The 25,920-nt window shown below is 41.0% G+C and overlaps 4 protein-coding genes across 7 annotated transcripts; all 4 read right to left on the bottom strand.

The window, feature by feature from the left end:
* Nucleotides 1–4,197: 4,197 nt before the first annotated feature.
* RB195_014925 (uncharacterized protein) lies at nt 4,198–10,976 on the bottom strand (the record flags this gene model as incomplete). Of its 4 annotated transcripts, XM_064205399.1 has the most annotated exons (7): nt 4,701–4,785; nt 4,852–5,009; nt 5,074–5,174; nt 6,336–6,400; nt 7,526–8,141; nt 8,228–9,343; nt 9,419–9,491. In XM_064205399.1, 7 exons carry the CDS (start codon nt 9,489–9,491, stop codon nt 4,701–4,703), a joined length of 2,214 nt encoding a protein of 737 aa, XP_064061281.1. The 4 variants fall into 4 exon arrangements, with proteins under 4 accessions (XP_064061284.1, XP_064061283.1, XP_064061281.1 ...); XM_064205402.1 differs by lacking the exons at nt 6,336–6,400; nt 7,526–8,141; nt 8,228–9,343; nt 9,419–9,491 and adding exons at nt 4,198–4,427; nt 5,479–5,512 and having other exon boundaries at nt 4,725–4,785; nt 4,847–4,906; nt 4,977–5,009; XM_064205401.1 differs by lacking the exons at nt 6,336–6,400; nt 7,526–8,141; nt 8,228–9,343; nt 9,419–9,491 and adding exons at nt 4,198–4,398; nt 5,479–5,512 and having other exon boundaries at nt 4,725–4,785.
* Nucleotides 7,522–8,127, bottom strand: RB195_014926 (uncharacterized protein; the record flags this gene model as incomplete). The annotated part of the gene is made up of 1 exon (XM_064205403.1): nt 7,522–8,127. The coding sequence occupies one exon, from the start codon at nt 8,125–8,127 to the stop codon at nt 7,522–7,524; it is 606 nt and encodes a 201-aa protein (XP_064061282.1).
* A 23-nt stretch (nt 10,977–10,999) lies between the features above and the next one.
* On the bottom strand, nt 11,000–11,788 carry RB195_014924 (uncharacterized protein; the record flags this gene model as incomplete). The annotated part of the gene is made up of 1 exon (XM_064205398.1): nt 11,000–11,788. The coding sequence occupies one exon, from the start codon at nt 11,786–11,788 to the stop codon at nt 11,000–11,002; it is 789 nt and encodes a 262-aa protein (XP_064061279.1).
* Nucleotides 11,789–11,913: 125 nt separating this feature from the next.
* Nucleotides 11,914–14,252, bottom strand: RB195_014923 (uncharacterized protein; the record flags this gene model as incomplete). The annotated part of the gene is made up of 5 exons (XM_064205397.1): nt 11,914–12,131; nt 12,657–12,788; nt 12,841–12,948; nt 13,935–14,046; nt 14,163–14,252. 5 exons carry the CDS (start codon nt 14,250–14,252, stop codon nt 11,914–11,916), a joined length of 660 nt encoding a protein of 219 aa, XP_064061278.1.
* Nucleotides 14,253–25,920: the final 11,668 nt, after the last annotated feature.

Raw genomic sequence — 25,920 nt, 5'->3', positions numbered from 1 at the left:
ACATAAATGCGGAATGCGACGGTCAAATGTAGAATTCGTTTTCTGTCTCCGCATAATGGTACAGTTACGAAGGAATAGCTGAAGGAAAATTGTGTAGAATAAATATGTGGCACACTGTGAGAGCACAGCGAATAGTTTATGGTGGAATGCAACAGGAGAGATGTGAAAGGTCTTCTATGCGTGGTGCAGATAGCAACGCCAGAAAAGCACAATGTGAGTATCGGATAATAGTAGTTAGTAGTAAAAAGCAGAGACATAAATGACTCATGACTGAAATAGGAGACAAGCAAATTGAATAAGACAAACTACATCAAAGCAATTTATAGCGAAACCCACTCCTCAATAAGGAAACGATAGCAACAAACAAAAAACGCAAAGAAATGTATATGACAATAAACAAATTCAATAAAAAGGCAAATATAAAACAATGAATGGCCTATCGGGTTGTCCTCACGGATTTTCGATCACTTGCACGCGGATGTTTTGAGATAATGGCGAACGTCTGGCCGTATCACTGATGATATAAGACCTGACACTTGCGAGAGCTACCGAACAAATGACTGAATGCCATCGTGACGCGGCGCGGTCGCCCACGTGGTTAATGAAATAAGGGTGAGCTCTCCTTTCTCATACAACTTGTTTTCAATAGAATAGTCACCTCCATCCCAATACATTCGTGAAAGTCATGAAATACGTGGAACTTCGGAAAATCCAGTTCGATACAATGGAGATAAAGAAAACTTGCTTAATCAACTGTCGGTCTCAATTAAAAGTGCTAATTCATTTTCCAATTCGTCCACAAGAATTGTATCATTGCTTAGCAAGCTTGCTTAGCAATGATACAATTCTTGTGGACGAATTGGAAAAGTATAAGTATAGGTTTAATATGAGGGTTTTTGAAACTAGACACCGCTAGTTTAGTTTTTTTTTGTTTCGCTAGATTTATTTTATCGGTTTTACCTATGCTGACAATGTATGTATCAGTTGCCATGCTGGCAGTTTCGAGATCCTGACCATTAGCGATGGAATAGCGAGAACAGAATCTGCAAGAGTAGACCGCGACAAGCCAGGGAAGCCAAGCCACTCCAATTCCTTCAAGAATTTATTCTTCTTTTTACTTCTCTATTTTACTCCTTTACTTTTTTTCTACTCTATTTTTATAAGGTCGTTTTTTTCTCTAAGATCTTTCTTCATTCCTTTCGGTGTGAAAAGATTTAAAAGTTGTTTATCTGTATTTTCTTGAAACCTGATCGGTCGAAAATCAATGTTTTTCAAAGGTTGTTGTTCATTTGCATATGATAGAGTGGGAAGGGACTTAAATCAACGAACCATTCGGAGGCAACCTTCAGATTCTGGAACAAATAGCTAGGTATCGCAGTGAAATGCCCCTGCACCGAGTTCGCGTCAGCCAAATAATTTTGAAAACATTTTTAGTTAGGAAAAAGGTTGGTTAGAAAAAGAAGATTACACATCGCCGATGGTTTTTTTTTTCATCGTGTTTATCCTCCTAAAGAAAAATACCTAGGAAATGACCTTAGAACAAAATGAACACTTACTGTAATGGGATTTCCTCTTCTTTAGTGATGCCATCAGGATCAATATTTATTGGTGGCAATACGGTTTCACATCGTACGATCCAGTTTCTGATTCTTTTGTGTTGGAGTTTTAATGAGTCGAATTGATCATTTAAACGTAGCAAACCACAAATCGGACGTTCTCAGAGAATATTGTAGTGATTCTTGTCACATTTTAGGATATGGTTTTTTCGTCTAAGGCAGAGGGAGGCTAACGGCATTTTTCTACATCGATTCGTTTGAATCGATGGTTATAGCATGACAACATAACTGTGCAAAAAATACAATTGTCATCTACATATATGAACTTTATTATATTCACTAGTCTCCCATCGTACCCCGTGAGCAACTCTGAAGACAGCATACCACGAATCTGACGTGATGAGGGAATCCGTGATAGAAGCAAGATGTGAGATTGTAGACTGCAGAATTCAAGGTGGTTCCACTCATCTCTCCCTAACTGTCGTAAGAATTGGTGTGGAAAACGACCTCAGTTGCAGCGCGCCACCATTGTGAATGCGCTAAATCCAAGTGGGAGCTGTCAATGATAGTGATGTACTCTCACTAGCATATTCAAGTGGAGGAAGCGAATAGGCTACTAACGTACATACCTCGTAATGAAAAAAGTGGGTTCCACGTCGTTTCTTCTACGACGATTAAGGAGAGACGAGCGAAACCACCCCGAATCCCACAACCTACAACTACATCTCCAGCTCTTTTCGCGGATTCCCTCACCACGTCAGATTCGTGATATGTTGTCTCTAAGTGGCAATTAGGTCTTGTTAAGGTAAGAACTATAAGTTGACAATAAGCGGTGTGGGTACAGCTGCGGTTCATAAGGAGAACAGAGTAAACATTACTGCACGGAGGGGAACTCGTGACCTCAGCTATAAGGTGTAATCAGTACCACGAATTGCTCGCGTTTAGTTCCAAATCTCGTGAAATTATACAAAAGCAAGGAACTATATGGATATGAAAGTCATCTCATACTATCACGTTATATTCTTTGGGAACTCCAATAAGAAAAGGAAAAAGAAAACACGATCTTAAACGAAATAAGTGAATGCTACTAAATAATGAAACGAGCCGATAATGCTATTTAAACAAAAGGGATTATGGAGTAAAGTAAAATTTCGTAGAAAAGAATTAGAAGTAACAAAAAACGTAAAATACTTTGCTTTGGGTATTGGCAATACCCAAAGCAACTTACGCTTTCAAATATACGAAGGAAAAACAAATTTATTCTGGGGCATATTAATAGTTAATAATGGGTAAAATAAGTTGCACTAATCTAGTTGTTACTTCTAATTTTAGTGAATTTCCAAACGTATTAAGAATACGTACCACCACGTACGTACACAAAATACGTGCAGGTTCATGTGAGTAAAACAATACCTGTACACCTGAGTTAATAAAAAAACAATAGAATTTTCATAGAAATTTTACACGGACGCGGCTTTCCCAATGTTCTCGGTAGACCGAGCTTGCATATATTCAAAACGTGTTCCCTCTGGTGCTGTTTCTGGATCAGTTGGTAACGGACGGTACGGTAAACATTTTTTAATTTTTTAATTTTTCTGTCTCACAATCCAGCTAGTTGATTCAAAAGGCTCTATATACGTTATTTTTATCTTTTATCATTCCTAATAAAACCGTCGGTTGCTCGCATTGATGTGTTTTTTTTTAAATGAGCTAGCAAAAACTGCTTGTGACTATCATTTAGAGAATAAAAATCATCCTTATCAACTCGGCTAAGCAGATAGAACACTAGCAAACATGACATTCCTTTATATGGGACCACTTATTTTGGCTGGGTATTTCTTATGCAATTAAAAAAGGCTAGTTACTTCCAAACAGTTTAAGAAGAAAGCTTCACTCAGATTGTAGTGGTCCTGCAAAGAGTCGCCATTCATTTCTTTTCCATCTAGTTTCCGACAGCTGTCGCATGAAGTCTTTGAGTATTCTGAGGCGCTAGGATTAAAGCGAAATGAAAGCATAAGCATTATAATAAAAAATGAAAAATGTTTATTCAAAAAATGTTTCTGTACAATTCGGATTCCTATAAGATCAACGACTTTCTATTTACATACATTTTCAAAACAATAATTGATCGGGCGAATGTGTCACCTTTGACAGTATCAAGTATCCAGAACACTGGGACCGCAATTACTTGAGAATATAAGTTACTAATTTACAAAATACGCTCTGGTCGTGTTGATGTACATAGTTATTCTTCTCAGTCCGCTCAAGCGACGTTGCTATAACACTAAGTAAACAGATGCTGATTGATTGACTCCGCATGATTTAAAAAAGAGGAGCAATCTTTCGAACAACTAGTGAGGAATTTTTGAACGCGACATGAACGGTTGAACTGGGCACCGGCGCCAGCTCGACCATCTAGAGAGTCAATTTTAGAACATCTTAGGTATGTGTGCAAAAGGCAATAACTGCGGCAAATTCCGCCAGAATAAAAAATGCTGGTAGTTCTCATGCTTCCAGAAAATTTTAGTGCAGTTTTCTTATTTGATCGTAAGAGGAATACATCCGTAATTTAGATAATGCATGAAATACTTTGGTATAAAAATCGATGTGCAGTCAGGCACATATATTGTGCTGGGTAGCCCTAATGCGCATCAACAGCCACGTTCTTGTCTCCTGATTCAGCTTCGGCAATTTCCAGTTGCATAACGTCTTGGTCAAACTCATTCACCATCACCTCATTATCGTGATTACGTATAGCTGCGTAAGCACGGAACCCAATAAGTCCCGGCGACATTATCAAGTCAAAGTAATATTCACTTTGAAATTTTCCTAGTTCCTTCTGCTGGCCAATCGCAGTTAAATTAATGCCATCTTCAAATTATGTATCTGTTGTATGCGGTTTACCGACATGAAGACAACGTCGACTGAGGCGGTCTGAGGGAATTCACAACCTAAAGTGACTCATCTGTTCGCTACAAATACTCAATCAAAAATACCAACAAATGAACAAAGCTCTATCCTACCTACACAGCAACGAAGTGAAAGCACCCTTATAGCGCGTGTAGAATGGCTCAATGAGATATAAAAGGGCAACAAATCAAGAGGGTATTATGAATATGAAAACACATAGAGATGTGTGCGTTATTAGACACTGTCATCTTCAATCACCACTATAGGCCGACATGATTTGCGACTGCATGCGAATACAGTGCGAGACTCGTGATTCCACCTTAACAGTAGACGATCCATAACAGAACGTCTTGCCTTGTCCAAAGTTGAAATAACCACACCTTACCGGTGCTGTTGTAAGTAGTCCTTTTTAGTCTGGCAGCAACCTTCTCTCCCTTTTCCTGACGATATCAATAAGTAAGAAGATGCAATTGCGGTCAGTAGACCCATGACAAAGAAGCAAGAGGCGACCATGTGCAAATAACAGGCAATTCCAAGTCGATTCTTAATTAAGACGACAAAGACATTGGATCTACCAATATCTACTGATAATGATATGAATACCGACTTGCACAACGTTTTCCTCATCGAGTGGCGTGTCTTCCTTTTGTTCGTCTGTTTTAGTCGCTCCAAAAACAAAGATCACATCCGAAAGTACAGAACATGCACCTAAAATTTTGTAATGTTTGTGGAGTGAAAATTGAATGTTTTTGTACTTCAGATTTAAATGTTGGCGTATTACAGTAATGAAGGAAGATGTTAAAGGCGGTGTGTTGCGAAATTAACGAAGTATGGAAACTTCAAGGTAATCGTAGAGTTTGGGTTACGAAAAGCAATGTGGGCCTGCTCCACCTCCTCTACTTGTCGTAAAAACGTGATGGGAACAGCGTTTATTTCTAAGAAGTACGTTAGAAAGTGACACGTGATCAGTGTTCGTTCCGCTCATCTCTCCCTAATCGCGTGAAAAAGGCACCGTTTTTCACGACGATTTCAGCTACAACCACCATTGCACACGCGCCGCATCCAGGTGCGCAGCGGTAGGAAGCCACGGAGTTCTCCTCGACTGCCTCTTCAAGTGAAAATAATGAATAGGTTGCTGAGGGGACCAGGACGTATACATAGAGGAGCGTTCTAACGTTCCTCGTAGGAGCTAAAACGGTTCCCACGCCGTCTTTTAGGACGATTGTAGAGAGGTAAGCGGAACCACCGCTGATCTCGCAATCTGCAACCCCATCTCTAGCTTTCCCGCGGGTTCTCTCACCACGTAGGATTCGTGAAATGCTGCCTTTAACAAGAAAAGGTTGTCGAGGAGAATTCATTAGTTTTCGCCCACTCCCGCGAACACATGGATTGCGCGTTGTAACTGATTCGTAGAGAAGAACCACGCCTTGGAAGACGGCGTTCTTTACGATTATTAGGAGAGACGAAATTGGGACCACGCTCGTTTCCATGATCTACAGTCCGAAATCTACGGTTTCTCTGAGGCTTCTGCACACCGTCAATTTTGAGATACGCTGGCTTTAACATTTAAAGGCATCACCCCACGAATCTGGTGTGGCGTGGGTTTCAGGTGGAGAGTTCCTATACGGGGTCGTAGATTATGGAGAAGAGGGTGATTCTGTCCATTTCTTCCTAATTGCAGTAAAAACGGCCCGCAAGTTGCGGCGCGTGCACAAGGCTGGCGCGCTCCAAACGAACTTGTTGTAGAAAATAGTGCGCCGGAACGCTCGAAGTCGTATCTTTCTAGCCGTTTTTTTACTACAATTAGGAAGAAATGGACGGAATCACGCTACTCCCCATAATCTACCACCCCGTGTAAGCATAACTCACCTGAAACTCGCACCACCCCAGATTCCTGGGGTGATGCCCTTAAAGCACCGGCGCTCTCGTAGTTTCTACAAAATAGAGAGCGTAGAAGACTACTGCTAAATTATCAAGGGACCATTGTCTGTACAGGAGCATCTCCATTTGGTTTTTTCCCCTTAAACGTTGATTTGTAACATAAACTGTAGCTGTTAGGCTAACATGCTATAAGATCTCTCGTCAATTGTAATTTTTGCTCCAGAAAAGAAAGTCTGAGTCTACAAGGAATGGACCACTGTAGATTGACATCACCACATTTGGATAGATACATAGATACATGATACGCCTACTTATCTTAACAGAAATACATGGCGGGAATTGACAAGAAACTCATAGCTTGAAACATCATCATTAGAACCTGTTACCTAAGAAAACAAGTTTAGGCTGAAAAATATAGAAAGGGAAAGGAATCTACAGGCGGTCCGATATCCTATGGATGCTAATCAAACTTCCAAAAAGAAGAAGGTTACACGTAGTTGTTTGAGGCCCCAAGCTGCGCAAAAACTTCACTAACCCTCATTTTGTGTATTGAATATGTCGATTATCCTTTCACCTTCCAAACTGTGGAATATTTACATTTCAAATGCTTGGAATTCTCAATCTCTCACCAGCAAAAATTCAGCCAAATTTCCTTGCACAAGTGAAGTCTCATAAGGAGTCCTGTCTCCTCATCTATGATTATGAGAATTACCGCGAAGTACGTTCTGCACTTCAGACATCATTAGCTAGGATGTCTGACTGGAAATTACCATATTCTAGAGTTTGAATGTTGATATATAACCCCTGATGTCCTCTGATTCTATTACGCAACCCTCAGATGTCTGGTGCCATTTGCACAGCGTGTGAACTGTTCACAGGTTGCCTACCGCCAATGACACCTCTAAGTTGGTTATCGCACATTTCTCATTCACACCTTTAAGTGCTAAGCCTCTAAGGCTCGTTCACTAACAAGGATACTCTCCTCTTATTGACTTCCGCATCTTCTAGCTGGTTTGGGCTTCCCTAGATTGTGGTGATTGGTCGTTTGACGATCACGAAAGTTGGTGAACCCTCTTGTCCAAGGTCACGTGTCACATTCGCTCAGTATCCCAACGTGCTCCTTCCGGCTCGGGCTAAATTGGTAGTCTAAGCCCTGATCTGTCGATCACCTTGATCACCTTGACTCCCGTTGATCTTCGAACTGGTCGAGCGGGCGCCAGTAATTCTTCCATTTGTCCCGATCGCGTGCCAGAGTAGCCCAGTGGTTCCTCCTTTCGCGTGGGACACGAAGAGCATCATATTTTTCTTTGAAGGACTTCGTGAAGAAATCTGACCATTGGGTCGGCGGTCTTCCTGTAGTGCGCTTAATATCGCGGGGAACCCAGTTGCTCACGGCTCTGGTCCAACGGTTGTCATTAAAGCGCATCACGTGTCTGGCCCACCTTATTTTACTTTCCTTGGCAAACGCGGCGGCGTCTCTTATCTTCGATCGCTGACGTAGGAGAGAACTTCGAATCCCGTCCTTCACTTGCGTGGAACGGGATACTCCTAGCATCACTCTCTCAATTGCGCGTTCAATGACGCTCACTGCGTTTTCTTCCTGCTTGCGAAATGCCCAGGTTTCCGAAGCATAGGTCAAAGCAGGAAGTACGGTGGTGTTGAAGAGGTGAGCACGGAGCCGGGTGTTCCTGGTCTTCTTCACTACATCCTCGATGCTCTTGTACGCTCCCCAAGCCGCTCGTCTCCTCCTGCCCAGCTCGGGGGTCAGGTCGTTCATCATGTTTAGTTCCCGACCTAGATAAACGTAGCTGGTGCATTCGGATATGTTCGTTCCGTTGAGCGTGAATGGGGCATCCGAGACCCATCCGTTCCGCATGAACATCGTTGTAGATTCAGCTGAAGACCGATGCATCCACATGTTTCGTCGAATTCGGTCAGCATTCGTTCCGGTTGGCTAATGCTAGGTGTTATCAGTACAATGTCATCAGCAAAGCGCAAATGGTGTAGCTGCCGACCATCAACCTTCACTCCTATGTCGTCCCATTCCAACTTTCGCATTGCGTTCTCGAGGGTGGCTGTGAATATTTTGGGTGAAATTGTATCACCCTGTCGGACCCCCCTCTTCACGTCAATGATGATGTTCTTGTAGAATGGCGAAATTCCGGTCGTGAAGTTACTGTACAACTCTCGAAGTACCTTTATGTACTGAGTAGGGACGCCTTGGTTGTCCAAGGCTTCCACGACCGCTTCCGTCTCAACTGAGTCGAAGGCCTTTTTCAAGTCGATGAAGGTGAGACAGAGCGGCATCTTGTACTCTCGTGATACCTCGATGAGTTTCGAAACGGTGTGAATGTGGTCAGTCGTGCTGAATCCTTCTCGAAACCCTGCTTGCTTACATGGCTGTCCTTCATCCAAGACTTTTTCATTCCTATTAAGGATTACTCTTGTAAAGACCTTGTAGATGACGGACAGTAGGCAGATTGGACGATAGTTGCCGATGTCATGTGGATCTCCCTTTTTATACAACAACACGGTCTTGCTGATCTTCCACTGTTTAGGAACCTTGCATTCCGACAGATAACGTGTAAAGAGCCTCGCCAGGGTGTTGATGAGTACCGGCGGAAGGCTCTTCAGGTGTTCTGGTCTTATTCTGTCGGGACCGGGTGCCGTACGATTTCTTACTGACATGATAGCATGTCGTACTTCGGACGGGAGAACCTCTGGAATGACTTGTCCATCTTCCCTCAGATGGTGAGGAGGTAAGCGGACATGGCTGTCGAAGAGATCAGAGTAGAAGCCGTAGATGATTTTATGTTTTTTTTTGTTATGCCAACGAGGTTTAGGTGAAACTTCTTTATTGGCCTGGCGTTTCGACAAACTCGTCTTTTTCAAAGGCGTGAAAATGGTTCGAGGTCTCTGATACCATGCATATCCCACCAAGTTCCTCTTCTCTCCTCGCCAACCCCCGATATTGTTCCAAGTACACCACGCAAGACCTTAAAAGGAAAACAACTGACCAGTTTCACCGACTAGCGGGGTTGGTACACCACCACGTTCTTAAATATTGTCACCAAGGCGAATGAGATCTACGCACTGTGCAGTATCCTTAAGCACTGGTGTCTGGATAACGTTAAGGAGCTGCATGTGGGGCAATCTTATAGCTCACAGAGTGTTACGAACGGTAAGAAGTCATTGGTAATTGATAAGCACTCATTTTTGTTATTCAAAACTAGCCATAAGCATAGCTAGTTCAAACGGGTACTCGAGATTGAAATCTAACACCCAATCTCGACCTACGAACAATATATTGAGGATCCCACGTGAAGGTAGAATTCCTTTGTGCATCCCCTTCGTCTCGGCCTCCTTAACTGCTGCTATACACCGGACTCTTTTGCGAGCACAGCTGCAAGATGATATTGTGTTGGTGAACATACCGAACGACAGCATCAGCAAGCGACAGTTAGTTCGCAATAGATTCTACGATAGGCAATGCGGGTCAGAATGTTGCGTTGTTTGTCCATTCGGTAAGGCCGGTGATTGCATGAGAATCGGAGTTATTTACCAAATAGAATGCCTAACGTGCAACGCCATTTATATTGGAGAAACTGGAAGGATGCGTGCGTATCAAGGAATATTTGGCTGGTAAAAGGCGAGGGAGTTCGATGACACCATTAGGGCGCCACAAAAATGATAAGCATGATGGAAACGAGTTTGAAATAAAGTGTACGATATTAGCGCACGAAAAAGAAATATCTGCTAGGAAGGCTTTGGAAGCGTTCTGGATTTCCGTCAGGAATCCGTCTATGAATAACAAAAATGAGTGCTTATCAATTACCAATGACTTCTTACCGTTCGTAACACTCTGTGAGCTATAAGACTGCCCCACATGCAGCTCCCTAACGTTATCCAGACACCAGTACTTAAGATACTGCACAGTGCGTAGATCTCATTCGCCTTGGTGACATCTTTAAGAACGCGGTGGTGTACCAACCCCGCTAGTCGGTGAAACTGGTCAGTTGTTTTCCTTTTAAGGTCTTGCGTGGTGTACTTGGAACAATATCGGGGGTTGGCGAGGAGAGAGGAGGAGTTTGGTGGGATATGCATGGTATCAGAGACCTCGAACCATTTTCAGGCCTTTGAAAAAGACGAGTTTGTCGAAACGTCAGGCCAATAAAAAAGTTTCACCGAAACCTCGTTGGCATAACAAAAAAAAACATAAGTACAGTATCAAATGCCGAGGTTTCAAAAAGAGAGGACTTGGAGATTGTAGATGATTTTCTCCATCCCCCTTCTCGATGCAATGGCTGTTCCCTTTGGGTTCCGGAGAGCAGTCATCCTCGTCTTGCGACTGGCCGAATTCTCGACGGGCATAGGGGATGCTTTTCCCCGCCTCTGCAGCTTCAGCCAGCACTTCTGCTCTTCCCTCTTCAAGGTCTTCTTTTATCGCCTCTCTGCAAAGCCCTGCGAGCTCGGACGTGAGTTCTTGGTTCCCTGCGGCTCGTGCTGCTCCACGCTGGGGTATCAGCTCAAGAGCTTCAAGAGACAGGCGCCTCTTGGTGGTTTTAAAACTCTCGAGCAGTCGTGAAGGTGTTCAACAAGCCGGTCAGATTCCTCATCGATGTTGTCCATTGCGGAATCTTCCCAAAAGCCGGCTAGCGTAGCGAAGAGATCCCAGTTGATGGTAGTCCTGGGATTTCTCTCTCTCTGAACTTTGCGGCTTTCTCTGCTCTCCTTGTGAAGGAAAATCTTCCTCGGAGGAGGGGATGGTCCGATCCCGTATAGAACTTTGGTACAACACCGACGTCCGTCAGGCAGAACCTTTTATTGACGATGATGTGGTCTATTTCATTACGATACTCTCCATCGGCTGACTCCCACGTCCAGCGTAGAGAGGAGGGTTTCTGGAATTGCGAGTTCCCATGGATGGTCTTAGTCGTCATGATGAACTCAGAGAGCCTCTCCCCCTGGTCATTCCATTGTAAGCCGTGGGTCCCGATGTGAAGTTCCTCAGGCGTTCTTCTTATGACTTTGTAGAAGGCATGGTCTTCTCGGTAGAACTTCTCCAGGTCCATATAGAAAGCTTCGACTTCTTCTTCTTCGTAGCTTGATGTTGGAGCGCAAGCGACGAAGATAGTCAAAGCTGGTGTTGGGCCACATCTTCTCATCCGCAGACGTCCGATTCGGGTCGTAAGTTGTTCAAAAGAGTCGATGTTCTTTGCCATACTCGTGTTGACGAGGACGCCAACTCCACCAACACCTCTACTGTCGCATGTACCTAAGAACAGTTCTTCTCCAGTTTCATATACGGCGTTGAGAAGGTGACGTCGTCTCGTCTCGGTCAGTCCGATGATGTCGTACTTGATCTTCTTTACTTGCATCATCAGATCTTCGATGGCCGCTTCCGATGCAAGCGTACGTGCGTTATAAGTACAGATCGCCATCCTAGTCCTTTTCCGTCTTGGTAGCCTACATGACTCCTGCAACCCTGTCCTACCTGGCGGTACCGTACCAGGCTTTCCTCCGGAATCAGGAGACTCTTTCTATTACTGTGTTTTGCGTAAAAATTTTAAAAACCCATGGGGAGGTTGCAAGCCTCTAGTCCCATGAGTTTCTGGGAGAACTTTCGTTCTCCCGGAGTGGACATGTGGAGCTTATTTGTTGGAGGCGACTCCAAACCGCCTCCCTTGCACCTCCCAGTCATTTGATTGCAGGCTTTTGGCGACGTGCGGGATACAAGGATGTCATGAGTCAGTCCTGGCTCAGCAGAAACAGGGAGTCCATCCCCTGAATCCACCTGCGTCTCTGGGCAAGCACAAGGTCCCTTTTGGTCCGCGATTAGCCCCCTACCCGCCACCCGGGGACGCGCCAGTCTCGCGACTAACCGGCTGTGATCCCTCTAGTGAGGGAGATCCGTGGATCTGTCGATAGATGTGTTAATAGACCTTTGTTGAGCGTTCTGGATTGGGAGTAGATATTATAAGAGGATTCTTTACTTTCTGGAATAGGAGAGCGGAATGTTTCACGTGTTATTCGTCACGATTAACCCCGCGTCAGGTTCCATTGAAAATAAGGTTGCCGATTTCTCTTCTGTTTAATGTTCTGACTCAGACAAATGCGTTTTTTTTCTTTTGGTGCACCACTGAATCTAGTGCATTTGAATGAATAAATAATAACTAAATAAATTGAAACATCCCAAACCCCCATCGCCAATTTTAGAAGCGTTGTTACTGAAAATTGAAAGCAATTTAGCTTATGTGTACAAAACATCAATTCCCCTAATTGAACATTCAAAAAAAGTGTAGAACCTACTCGTCATAAATATGGAAACCACATAGAGTAGTGAATTGGGTGGAAAACAAGGTGAACACGCTCCAGTGATCAGGCCAATTGTGCCAAATACAAACGTAAAGACAGAGAAAAAGATGACAGCTTTATGGTGAGCTGAAATGACCATTCACTGCATTGGAGTCACATGCATTAAACGCTCACGTACGCAGAAATCGGTGAAGAAGTAGTTCTCTGGAAGACGTATCACTCGTTTCGAGTGCACTCCTTAGTTGTAGTTGCACGGTAGGATCAAATTTGTTGGCGCAGTTTTCACCTGGAAAGTGGAGCCATGAAAACATCAGTTACAGTAACCGCCATTTCATTGTCTCCATAACCCAAAAGGCAAATTTAATCTGATATCAGTTTAGCCGTCTTCAATTTTGATACTTTCACAAGGCATTCGTCAATATCGTCGGAGACAAATCAAACTAAAACTGCACTTGAAAGAAGTTGGTGTCGGCTAGCATTCGCATAGGGAATATCACTGAACTATTTCACTCAATTAACGAGGAGCATGGTATTGTATCCTGAAGGCTTCAACGAGTAGATCTGTTGATTTCTAGCGTTTCCCCAAAGGCGTCATTGAATCTTGCAAAATTTCATTAGTTCTATCCTAATAATGATTGAGGTGAGGGCTGACTGTAACGAGGAGAGTATAGTTTTCCCTTGAAAGAAAATGTCAAGAATCCTGCGACGGAGCACAAAAAGACGTGTACGTATTGCACATATTAGCGCATTTTTGTGGGTAACGTAAGCGAGAGGCCAGCTCCTGTTTTTCTAGATGGAACAATAAAAGCAGTAGCCATCCTCCAAGCCATTCGAAAGAGAATACTCCAACCTCTCTCCGTCCTGCATTGGAATGGAGAGAGGTTGGGGTATTCTCTGTCGCTGTATATGCTTCCTACCTTTCGCACTTATCAAAAGATGATATTTCAATGATTTCTGTTTCTAAACTATTGCTTTATTTATTTCATATAGCATATACATATAGCCTGGAGTGCTACTCAACGCAGACATTCCTTTTAGCTGTTGCAGAATCGTTCGAGTCTAGATTCGTTTACAACTCTTCTACATGCAGCCACTAATTTCCACATCATTTATCAAGCTGATTTACATTTTGCTGAGATTCGCATAGTTTGTTCTCAGATGTACTGGATTTATTTGTAGCTAAATCGCTGAACAATTAATAAGGCTCACCTATGAAATACGAAGAGAAACCTCGCAATCCAAAACCAGTGATTATAAGTTTTGTTCACTTACTTTTCTGAATAGGAACTGCTTCGCCTAATGGGATTAGAGTTCCATCAGAGACTACACAATCCCACCACAATCCATGATGATGGATCTCGGCTGATTTCGGTCGTTCTGCTATCTAGGTAAAAATGACTCACATACTGCTATCATGTGTTACAAGAACAAATATTTATTGAATTAATTTTAGAAAGTAACTGACTGAATTGTTGAATAAAGTGAAATTTTCTAAACTACCTGCCATAGTGGACTGAATAAGCTGCATGCGGTTAAAAGCATTCCTCCAATAATGAGAACTATCGAAGCGATTAGAACAAATTTGTACATAAGATTCTGCAATAAATAGGACAAGTTTTGAGAAGAAAATCAAGTCAAAAAGAGATGCGTATACAACGAATTCAACAAGAGGAAAGCATCACTTCGATAGATCTTTCTCTAACACCTTCCTTTTCAGGGGCAAAATTTTTCGCCGCACAATCGGAAAAACTTAATGTCATATAAATCAAAGCGACGAAAAGAGGGTGAAAGTAATTAGTAGGAAATCCCATCAGAGTGCATTTTTTGATAAGAAAACGAAAGAGGGCTAATGATGTGAGGGAATTTGCAATTTTAACGCACGACCTGATCAAGAATAAAGAAAAAAAAGTGAGAATAGATTGCATAGATGGGACGAAAAGCAGCAAGATATGGTAAACTAGATACAAAGTATAAGGGAAAAGAAGGAGCGCTGCAAATTGCTCAATTTACAGGAAATGTTGCCTCTTAGAAAGAAATGTTGTAGAAAATTAATTTCAACTATTGGATGTAGATTTGGATGTCAGTTTGCATCGGCAGCAGGTCAGTAACGGCAGACGCGTCTGGTGCAGACGCGATGACAGAGAAGCTTTCAGTCATACAAAAATGAAGGGGATGACCAGCCTATGCTGATTTTAGGACGCAGATGTTGCGTTGCTTTTCTCTGCTCATGCTTTTGTTTTTAGGTTACTATGCATTCTAATTCAAAAATTAATATGCGGAATTAACGACCGAACCTTTTGTGATTTTCCTCTCGAGTTGGGCCATCAGACAGCAGAGATGACCGGTAACATCGAGCGTAGGAAGTGCAACAACAAATGAGCGCACGTAAAGTGTGAGATGAATGCATGCGATTAAAAAAGCTCTACGAAGCTTGAACCCTTCAAACGATACCCCTTAGTTTCAATAGCCTTCTTCGAAGGAAAAAAGACAACCTTGTGCCTTCGACAGTCCATTTCTCTATAACAGTTATGCTATTTATGATGTTTGAGAGTATTTTTTTAAATGGATCCTTTCCTTGGGAAGAAATTTAACACTATTAGTCACGCATCACTAGTTAGAATGATAAATGAGAGTGAAAATGAAATACTCAAGGATATGATAAGAAGGCTAGGTAGACTAGATTCTACCTATTCAATGCCATTCCTTCAGCTACGAACGCACCTCACCTCAGAAGTTTTCCCTCACAGTTTCCTGAGAAGTTTGTGGAAAACAACCCGCTTAGATATAAACGTATTAGTATTTGACTAATAGCTCATTGGATCTTAATCTTTCGGCGTATTATATTATTTCAGCACATTTTTGCATGAACTAGAATTTTATATTGTGTCAGCTTATCAAAACTATTTGGTTGCAATAGCAAGTCATCATCTTGCTTCTGAAAGCTGGCCATGGTCTACACTTTCATGACCAAAGGCAGCATACCACGAATCTGACGTGGTGAGGGAATCTACGGGAAAAGCCAGAGATAGGGTTGTAGATTGCGGGATCCGGGGTGTTCGCTTATCGCTCTCTAACAGTCATAAAGAACGGCGTGGAAACCTCTTCATTTTCTTCATTGAAACGAGGCACGTTAGAAACGCTAATCTATGTACACGTTCCGGTCCTCTCAGTAGCCTATTCGTTGCTTTCACTTGAATAGGTTAAGAGGACATCTTTGATCTCATACCGATCGCACTTCGATGCAGTACGTGCACAAAGGTGGCACAAAGATGGAACTGAAGTCGTCCTGAAAAACGACGTCTTCCACGCCGTTTTTTTAGGACAGTTAGGGGGCGATGAGGGAAGCCACTCCGGTGCCGCAATCTACAACCCCATTTCTAGGCTTTTCCGCGGATTCTCTCACCACGTGTGATATGCCGAATTCAATGTTGCTCACGGGATAGGACGAGACACTAGTGAAAATATGAAAGCTCGTATAGACAACAGTTGCATTTTTTGCGCAACTGTGTTATCTTGTCATAACCATCGGTTTAAACGAATAGAGAAAAAAGACGGCGTCATCTCCCCTCTGTCTTAGTTGAAGGAAACATGTCCTGAAATGTGATCGATTCTCCGTCTATTTCTGGTCACAATGTGTCTCGCGACTAGAAGTAGGTGGAAAATACGTTTTACAAGGTGCTGACAAGAAATTATTATAAAAACGACCTCAAGATATCTGATCGTGCAGTATCCGCATGTCGTAGCTTTTTGAAGGTAGCGCGCCACAATGGTGATGATGTTGGGGTCTCCCAGAAAAAGTTAGAGTTAGGGTGTAGATTATGAGTATGAGCATTCTGATGCTCTATTTCCTCTGATTGTCCTAAAAAATGGCGCGAAGTACGGCCCCCACGCACGAGTTTCCTTACGAGGCACCTTGCAACGCCACCTTTATTCATTAGCAGTGCCCCCTCTTCTCAGCAGCGTATCCACTACTTTTAATTGAGGAGGTGGCTGAAGAAATCTCACTGATTATCGTTCCTTCGCTTGCAGACGCGACGGGTGAGAAGTTTTTAAGTGCTTCTTAGGAAAATTGGTGTAGAGAGGGCGCTTTTCACCGTACGCCAGGACCACTAGGGGGAGTTGTGCGGAAAACGCTCATGCTCGTAATCTACACACCTGACCCTAACTTTTAACAGAGATATCCAAACTTCGTCAATACCGCACTCCAACTGATCACAGTTGGTTTTTCTAGAATCGGACCAGATTGTGTGGAATAAAGTGAACACTTGACATCTTTCCGAATCTACATTCTGAAGAGTTGATAATTGTAAATTGTAATTTCGTCACGCTTTTATTAGAAATCGACGCCTCAACAATTAACCCTTAACCCTACATTAGATTTCTATTACGAGATGTTATGCGAGGATAGGGATGAGTTCAGAGTACTTTTTGGAGACTGCCCACTACAGGTTCAGGTTAAAAGAACTCAAAATCAAAACGGAAAAGCTCTGCAAATGTGTTTTCCTTTCTTAAAACAGTTCGACGGATCACGCCTCACAGTGTATGAGATCGCGGCCAATAAATGCTGCTGGACCAGTTTGGGATCTCATATACAGTACTACATTGCAAAAGTGGTTCAATTCAATAGAGAAGAGAGGTAAGAGGAGTCTAATGATAAAATCACTAGCAATTGATCTTCACATCAAAGAGTGGGAAACGTCTGGTGCGTTTCGCACTGTGCATCCGTCCGCATACATAAATAGTTTAGGACAAAGAAACTGTAACATGTCCCAAAAATTTGTCAAATAAGATAGGCCGGGCACTTAATGTGTTTTACCACTGAAAAAGAACGTTGGTGACTGGATTTCGCAAGATATCGAAAGAAGAAAGGCTTTCATGCCGCATTAAGATTTCTTGACGATGTCCATCAAACAAGTCTGAGCGCTTTTTGTGTCTTCCAGAGAATAAAATCCCTTAACAACCTTAACACTCTAAGTTGACGAATGGATATTCAATTAGGGTCAGTTCAAGTCGATCGATGATTGCTGGGAGGCTACTAATGGAGGTAATAATAATGGTAATGCAAGCGAAGAAAAAAAATAAAATCAATAATCAATAATACTGAAGAGTTAATGTATCGTTAGTTGATAAAACTTTTTTAACTGAATTGAATGACTCGACTTCATGAAGCAGAACATAAACGTTACTGGAAGGAAAAACATCATGGAATTCAGACACAGCCGGAGAGCGTTCTGGTCAAAAATTATTCACAAACATGAGGATGTAGAGAAGAAAGTGAAGAACAGAAGCAGTTAGTTCCCCATCTGGAAATAGAGTGATGTTATCTTTTTCCAGAATGGGTGAAACATCTTTTAGGTTCTTCAAAAAATCCTCTTGTTTGTCAAGTTTCTGTGAATGCAAGCATTTATCTTGTGCTCTGATACCTTTATCTTCACCAGAATTTTCTTCCTTGAGAAGACTTTCATTTTGGGCATTATACAACAACAGTCTTAAATTGAATTAAGAAAAGAGAAAATAATTCAATTTCAATTGAGCATTGGAATGCCATCAAAAGAATCTCAAGAAGAAGAGTAATCGCGTGACAACATCGTACCTCAAGTAAATGCAAAATTTCGAGCATGATCAATACTTTCTTTCAGCTCCAGAAATTATGTCTTTTTTACGTTTCGACAGATTATTTTGCTTCGTACAACTTTATTTTTTTTGAGCATAAGCCTACTAATAAAAGAGCTTCAGTTTAACGCGGCCATTTTTTTAAATTGTCACCGGACCTCGATCTCGATGTTGAACTGTTGTTGCTACTATTGTGAGACATTATTCCATTGTATTATCATATTAGCTCAAAATACTTCCCTTTATTCCTCTCCTAATGAATTTAATGTTGAAAGGAAACCGAAAATTACGAATTAGGGTAGCAAACTGCATTTCTTCCTGTATCAGGATCAAGGAGTAATTAAATGGCCCGATCACGAGATTTCAAGGGACCCTGCAAGAGTCGATAGTGGATATTTGTCGGATATTTGGCTCAGTAAAAATGTAGGCGTACTCCTAATGTCTGCAGCCTAGTGGAAACAACCATATAATCACATTTTTTTCATATTCACTAACAAATTCTTGGATGGAAGGATAGAGACATGTAAAAAGAAGTACGTGGCGGAAAGACGTGCGAGGAAAAACAAAAAAACAAAAACTCACAGACCCACAGCTGAAAGCGCAAACAATCAAAAAAGTCGATGAAACGCGAGAAAAAGTAAAAAAAATTTGTGCTGGTGACGCAAAAAATACTGGATTTAAATGGAGTGAAAAATCAGGAGTCATTTTTTGCGAAGAAGTACTAACAAATTGATTGCATTTAGAGTCACTTATTTAGAGTATCTAGAAGTAGGGTAATGGTTTTGATAGTCCTATGTGTGTGTAAAAATTATACATATATATTATAATAATAAATTAATAATATATAAGATGATAGACAGGACGAGAATGTCTGCAATTGACGCATAAATCCTGGAAGCTCCACATTTGTACTAATTTACGTTATAAGATTTACAAAGGTCATTTTTCTTGTATTGGAATAATTAGAAAACAATGGATTATGAGTTACGCTGAGCATTCCCAGCATTCACTTATAAAAATAACAATAACTTATTTCAAGAAATGGTTATAAACGTTTTAATAGAATTCACAAGCTTTGGCTGAAGTCCAGTGATCATACAGCAGCATGTAGGTCAGTTCACTCGACGAAGCTACACTTTACAGTGGAAGAGCACAAATGCACTAGTGTTTCCGTTACTATGTTCCTAAATGTTCAAAGAGATGCTCTGCTGAGTGAATTGAGACCTCTGCCATGTTTTTGCATTTTCCGAGGTTTTTTGAAAGTGTTTTCGCTGTAATGCCATTCAGAATCCCAATTAACACTAGAGAGTGTCCAAAATCAAGAAGTTTCAAGAAACAAATCTTTAAAAAGACCATAAAAAATGGAATGAAGCCTTGTAGTGGAAATATGAAATAAAACATTAAGAAACGACGACACTTCTACCATTTACTTGAGGTACATATAACTGCTAACAGTCGAGTGCAACTCTCAGGGAAGTCGTAAGTTTCGGTTGGAGTCAGTGACAGGATTTAGAGTCACTGCGATGACAATTCTTCATAGCAAGTATGCACCTGTAGGCAAGCGGTCGTATTTCTGAGTGCTGTCGGCGAAAAACAAGACAAGTGTTCATGTAAAATGTGAAAAGGACAAAATTTAGATAAATCATACCAGTATCGGAGAATTTTTGACATTATGACATTGATATTATTGATTGTTGATATGTCGAGAAGAGGTTCATGGTGACAGCGTGGGAAGTTTCTCAGAAGAAAAAACTCAAAGAACATAACAAGGTGGATTTCATTAATGTTTACATAATAATGAAACCCATCTCGTTACGATACAAATGATTTTGCAAGACCGTATCGGAAAAATTGATTTGATCTGAACCACAAAAGTACTGAACTGGAAAACAGTAGCCAAGAGAGGTTTCCCGTATCCAGAAAACCTACAAAATAGAGTCGAAGACAGGAAACATCCTAAGCAAAAGGTAAAGAAATTACAGCTGTTTAAGAAATTGCGGCCGATTAAGATTTCAATTCTAGTTTTCTCCACTTTAAGGCATGAGTAAACCATTAGCATCAACGAAAATGAGAAACATACACGTATGTCACTAATCGCAAATGGATCCTTAAGAAGTAAACTTAAAACACGAGTAGCTACCATGTGACTACTCAGAAGGAAGAGAGTTGTTGTTATTGAAATACTGCTTTAGTTCATTTTATGCCAGTAAGACCAATGTAAAATCTGGCTCTACCTGTTCACGTATCTCACACCTTCTGCACCTTTATTGACTAAGATAGTCTGCTTTTAAAAGAAAGAGCATTTCTGAAGACTTTACGCAACGTTTCTTGTGATGTATTCTTCAAGAATTATAGATAGGGAAATTTGAGGCGACTGTGGAGTAGGGCAGGCTAAGGTAACTGAATAGAAGCGACATGTGCAATGTGATTGGGTTCCTCAGACAAAATAACAAAGCATTATGTAATTAGACCTCACTGTTACTCCTGTCCAAGAATGAGGAACCTTTCCGGGTTGAGGAATTGCTACAGCTGTTTCTTAAACGAATAGAATTGGTGTGATGTACGAGTTCAAAACTCTGAGTGTAGAATTTCGCTGTTCCCACGGGGCAGAGTTCCTACATCTTAGTCTATACTACAAATCTATCATTTGGAACACGTTATTCTTCAAGAAATTTTCGATGTGCTCCGGAAAAAAATAATGATCGATTGTTTACAATTATAACTGCGAGACAGAGTTTAAAACTTTTCCCGATCTACTTCGCTTCACATTTTTCTTATCGGTTAAACGACGTTTCCAAATTTGGAACTGTTTGTGGGATAATAAAGGGGTAAAGGGTCACAGCTTTGACAAATCCCTTTGGGATGCTCCCGGCACTTTCGACTTCAACTCAGCATTGTTTGAGGTTCATGAACGTTTGTGCAACCAATGCAAAGACTTTGGTGCCAGAAATATTTTTGCATATACGCACATCCGACGTCGTAGGTCGAAAACCTGGATTAGATTCCCGAGATTTTGTCTTTTGTACCCATCGAGCTTTTTCTGGAGGAACTGTGAACGCAAAGCGTGAAAGCATTAGAAGTGAAAATTTTCTGATGGCATTTCATTTTTAATGGCATGACGGGCTTCGGACATCACAGCATATTCGACAGAGCAGCCTTTAATATCGAAAGGAGTGAAGAAGTGAAAACAAGTCAACGTGCTGGATTTGCTCGCACTTTGAACATTATGAACTGAGACCTATCCACTAACGAAATGAACCACATTCAGAAAAATTTCGCTGATGTTGCCTTTAAGGAAGCATATTATCTGCAATGTTCAGCAACTGAAGGGATTGAGGATTTTCTCCTCGCCCAGATGAACGTTCCAAAAATAACATAAAGATTTTCCTGTAACAACACAAGTGTCATCGCTTGGCGGCAGTGGGTGCATTGTTTCGAGCAGTGCATGTGCACTGATGTTTTTGAGCCAATTCTCATTCCAGTAGTTCAATAAATCAACACCTTCTTGCACTTGGGGATTTTTGATTAGCAAAAAATTTCTGCAGGGAAATCTTGGAAATTCTGGAACACTGGTTTAGTTAAAACTTTCCTTAGATAAGATTAACCACAAAAATCAGCAACATGTTTCTGAAAAGAATGGATCAGCTTGATTCATTCAGAGAGGACTATTTCAATCATTCTTGGAATTCCTCTGATCCTATTCGCTCCTTAAAAGTGGCAATCAATGGATGAATTAGCACGAGATTCTTTGGATGGTTCAGACATTGAAGTCAGAACAAGGATAGGACATTATCGTTGAAAAGAGTAGCATGAGGCATCCAATGGAAATAAGTGATGGGAGTCTCTAAAAAAAGCGTCGAAATGAATAGGGAATGATGGACATTTCCACAGTGGTTTGTTTTTGTTTAAAGATTTTATATGTACGATACACTGCTAAAAAAATATCGCAAGTTCCTTGATTCCTGGGAAAACCAGCGCAGTCAGAAATAATCTGGTTTGCTAGAAGGTCTAACAAAGGCGGAAATTAAGAAAACAACTATGAAAGTGTTGCACCAGTGGCCCAGAAAACATTAGTATCGATTGACGCGAGAAAATTTCACCAGATTTATGCTTACGTGAGGATTACGATGAGGTCTCTGGATAGGTGGATACCGGTTTTGTAGGAAGAAGATTTTAGAATTCCTGCTCTGAAAAGTACGATTTCTCAACTCTTGTGATGCTGTGATTCTTGCAGATAATATTGATATTTCTGCTTATGTTCTCTACATTTTTGCTTGCATTAGTTTCTACAAGAAACCAGGCAAGTTGTCTTACCACTTACTTTATTATTGCAACCATAAATTTAGATTTTAGGATATTTCTAAGACTATTCCTTCAAGTTTTCTGTTTTATCCCTAAACGTCAAGAATTTCTAGTTAAATTAATGAAATCGACCTATTTGGTGATTGCACTGGGATGCTCAAGAAAATATTTGCTCATGTTATGAATTATCCCACATATTCGAGGAATGAAAAAAATCATGGGTACATGCGCTTCCAGGAGATATTGCTGAATAGACAATAATAGCGTACTATTTGCAAAATTAGACCAAAAAATGAAAAATAAATTTTTTCCTTGAGCTATCCTAGAAAAGCCAACTAATGTACGTGAGCGTGAAAATGGACACTGCTTGATTGAGCTGAGCCACACATTTCCAACTTTACCTACAAGAAAATATAGAGGAAAATTTTGAATACCTGTAGATTTACGTATGACATTCGCACAGTTGAAAAGAAATATGGTTAGGATGATCAGAAAACCGTTCGGAATCCTATTAATCGGGATGATTCTGTTGAAACACATGAATTAGATTGCCCACCTTTTCTACGAGTTATCATCTTTGCTGCTTTAGGTTGACCAACCACTCTACGTTACACGTGCGGCGTATCCTTCGTACCCACTGCGCAACACCGCCCTTCGTGGCTCTTATAATTTGGAATAATCTCAATCCCGCAAAAACCTGCGAGTCTAGAATCTGAGTGCTGGCGTCATCTAATAACATTCGCAAACATTTTCCTAGAAGATTTCCTATTTTTCTACTTTTTTAGATGTCAACTTTTCTTTGATGGAAGAAAACTTCAAGTGGACAGAAATATGGAATAACATGATTGTTTTAGATAAATCATCGATTAAAATAGTGCGAAGAGGTTGAAGAAAGGCGCTGCTGACGAACACGAAAATGTGTTTCGTTAGGAAAACACACAGAATTCACTAGATTTGTAGGGATTAGAATAAGCATTGTAAAAAAGAGTTTTTGGGAAGTGGAGGCTACGTGGTTATGATGCACATCGACAACCCTCTCCTATGTAGATTTGATTAGTCACAAGTAATTTGTACGAAAACAAACCAGTACCAGAAATTAGTTCTCTACTGGAGCGAGAATATGTCCCGCCAACAGGAAAAAAACTTTAAAAATCCAGAAGAGGCAGAGGCGGCAGGAGATTGAATTAGATCGACATCGATTGCTCAAGGTCGATCAAGAAAAAATGAGGAGAGAAAGTAGCACGAACAAAAGAAAGTTGGTTTAAAAAAAAATCAGTGAGAATGCAGGTAAGCGCAGAGAACGGTCAGAAACATTCAAAATTATGCGATTTGGAGCGAACAGCGCAAAATTACACAAGACGTTAAGCTTTGTCTCATTCAAACGATTTTATGTCGTAGGAGTTCAGTGTAGAAAAAAATAATTAAAGATTATTTATCTTCTAGAAATTATCGTCGTAAGTGATTTATTTTTTGTTTCGTTCAAAAACCAAAAAAAAACCGTTCTGCGTTCTTATTATGGTAAAGGGACCTAGCTAGTGTGTAACAGACAAATAACGTAGTAAATTAAACTAGTGCTAAATAGCGTTTCCAAAAAGCCTATAATGAATGCATCTACGAGTGCAACTTATTATGGTTTTCATGAGTGTACAAACAAAAAAGCACTATGTGGAAAAAAAGAGAGGAAGGAAAGAAAAAAGTGTTAAAATGCAGACGATATGAATGCAATGAAGTTGTTTATCAGATTCCTTCTCTCTAGGTGTGGTGTGGAGTGGATGACAAAGCAATGAGATGTTTTCAGTTTGTGGGAATCTTGCAGCAGGAAGAAAGGGATTTTAAATAGCTCTTGAACTTATTGGCTTAGCCATGACTGGGGATATACGTTCGGACTTTGAGAGTAAGACAATTTATTTTTCTAGTAACGCTTAAGACAAGTTTATGAGCAATGTAAGTGTAAAAATTGTTATTAAATGTGCATATCAAGGATTAGAGAAGTCGGTATCTTTCTGGAACTCGTAGATGTTAATATTCTACGAGCGGTAACAATTCGTCGCGTTCGACAATCTTAGATGTTTTCGTCGTTGACGCCCTAGACAGGAAATGCTTTTTCTGAGGTGCTGTGGCAGAGCAGCTTCGCGAATGAGACCTTCATTTAGCAACAGCATCACAAAAACAACTCGATTTTCAACATAAAAGCATGAAATTGTCTGTAGGATAATGGCGTTCGCAGCTTCATCAGAAAAACAATTCTCAAGAGGTACCGCTTGCTGGACAAAGTTGAAAGGTGTCAGCAAACCAATCCAATCCACCAATACAATTTACTTCGAAAAACATTATTCTCTGCTGAATTTAGAACAAAGCTGTTGATTGGGGGGAAAAAGAAATCCCAAAGAAAAGAATGAAGAATGAAAGAAATCAAAAGAATGATCCGTGGAACTCGACTGTGGTAGGAAGCCAGAGGACGTTGAAGTTGCGAATTCAAGGAAAAGAAAAGCTCCGGAAATAACGTTGACCGAGCAGTGGTTTTTTCAAGAGTTATTCGACCTAGGTGCACAGGAAGCCGACGACTGCAGCCGTCGGACATGCTCCTAATCAAGTTTAAGCTCGCAAATGTTGTAGGCAAACAACGCTCTAGAACAAATGAAAGCATTATGGAAAGCGTTTCTTCGAAAACACTCCTGAAAGTTCCTAGAAGATCCGATGCACTACCAGATTTACATAGTACGTCGTTGGTCAAATTCGGAACTCTTCCATCAATACATACGTAATGAAGTAAGAAAAGAAAGGTCTCTAACACTCTATGAAGAACATTCCTTAGGGCAAACGTCTGACTGTTCAGGAAAAGTGCCAGTATAAGTGATGGAACATGAACTGGGAAAAGTGCGAATGCTGAACCGAACATTGCGAATCTTTCACGAACTCAAAAATAAAAAAGAGCGAGACATAATTTTTCATAAGATCCATACTTGTAAAACAAGCTGAGAACTCGCAAATCCACCGGCAGATGTTACATGAAGGTTATTTTGCTTTTCATTGCAAACAAAAAAGCCATCGGAGTGAAATAAGTGTTAGAGAATTGAAGAACTTCGTAGTTCATCTTCAAAAAAGGCATAAAGTCGCACGTGGGGGAACCACAATCGAGCCACACCTTACACCTCGGCATATGTGAAGAGCTAGAACATTTTTGTGCGTTTCTAGTTGACAGAGGGCGGAACAGCGAAATTTCGCAATTGAAGTGGAAGAAATCCATTAAAAACTCGTATGCGATGTAATGTTTTTGAATGGAAGGACAGGCAAGTGTTTTTTTCAGATTACCAACGGGGGTACTTTAGATAAGAAAAAGAAC

The sequence above is a fragment of the Necator americanus genome, chromosome V (assembly GCF_031761385.1).
Source record: "Necator americanus strain Aroian chromosome V, whole genome shotgun sequence".
Lineage (NCBI taxonomy): Eukaryota > Metazoa > Nematoda > Chromadorea > Rhabditida > Ancylostomatidae > Necator > Necator americanus.
This window is presented reverse-complemented; position numbering and strand designations above follow the sequence as displayed.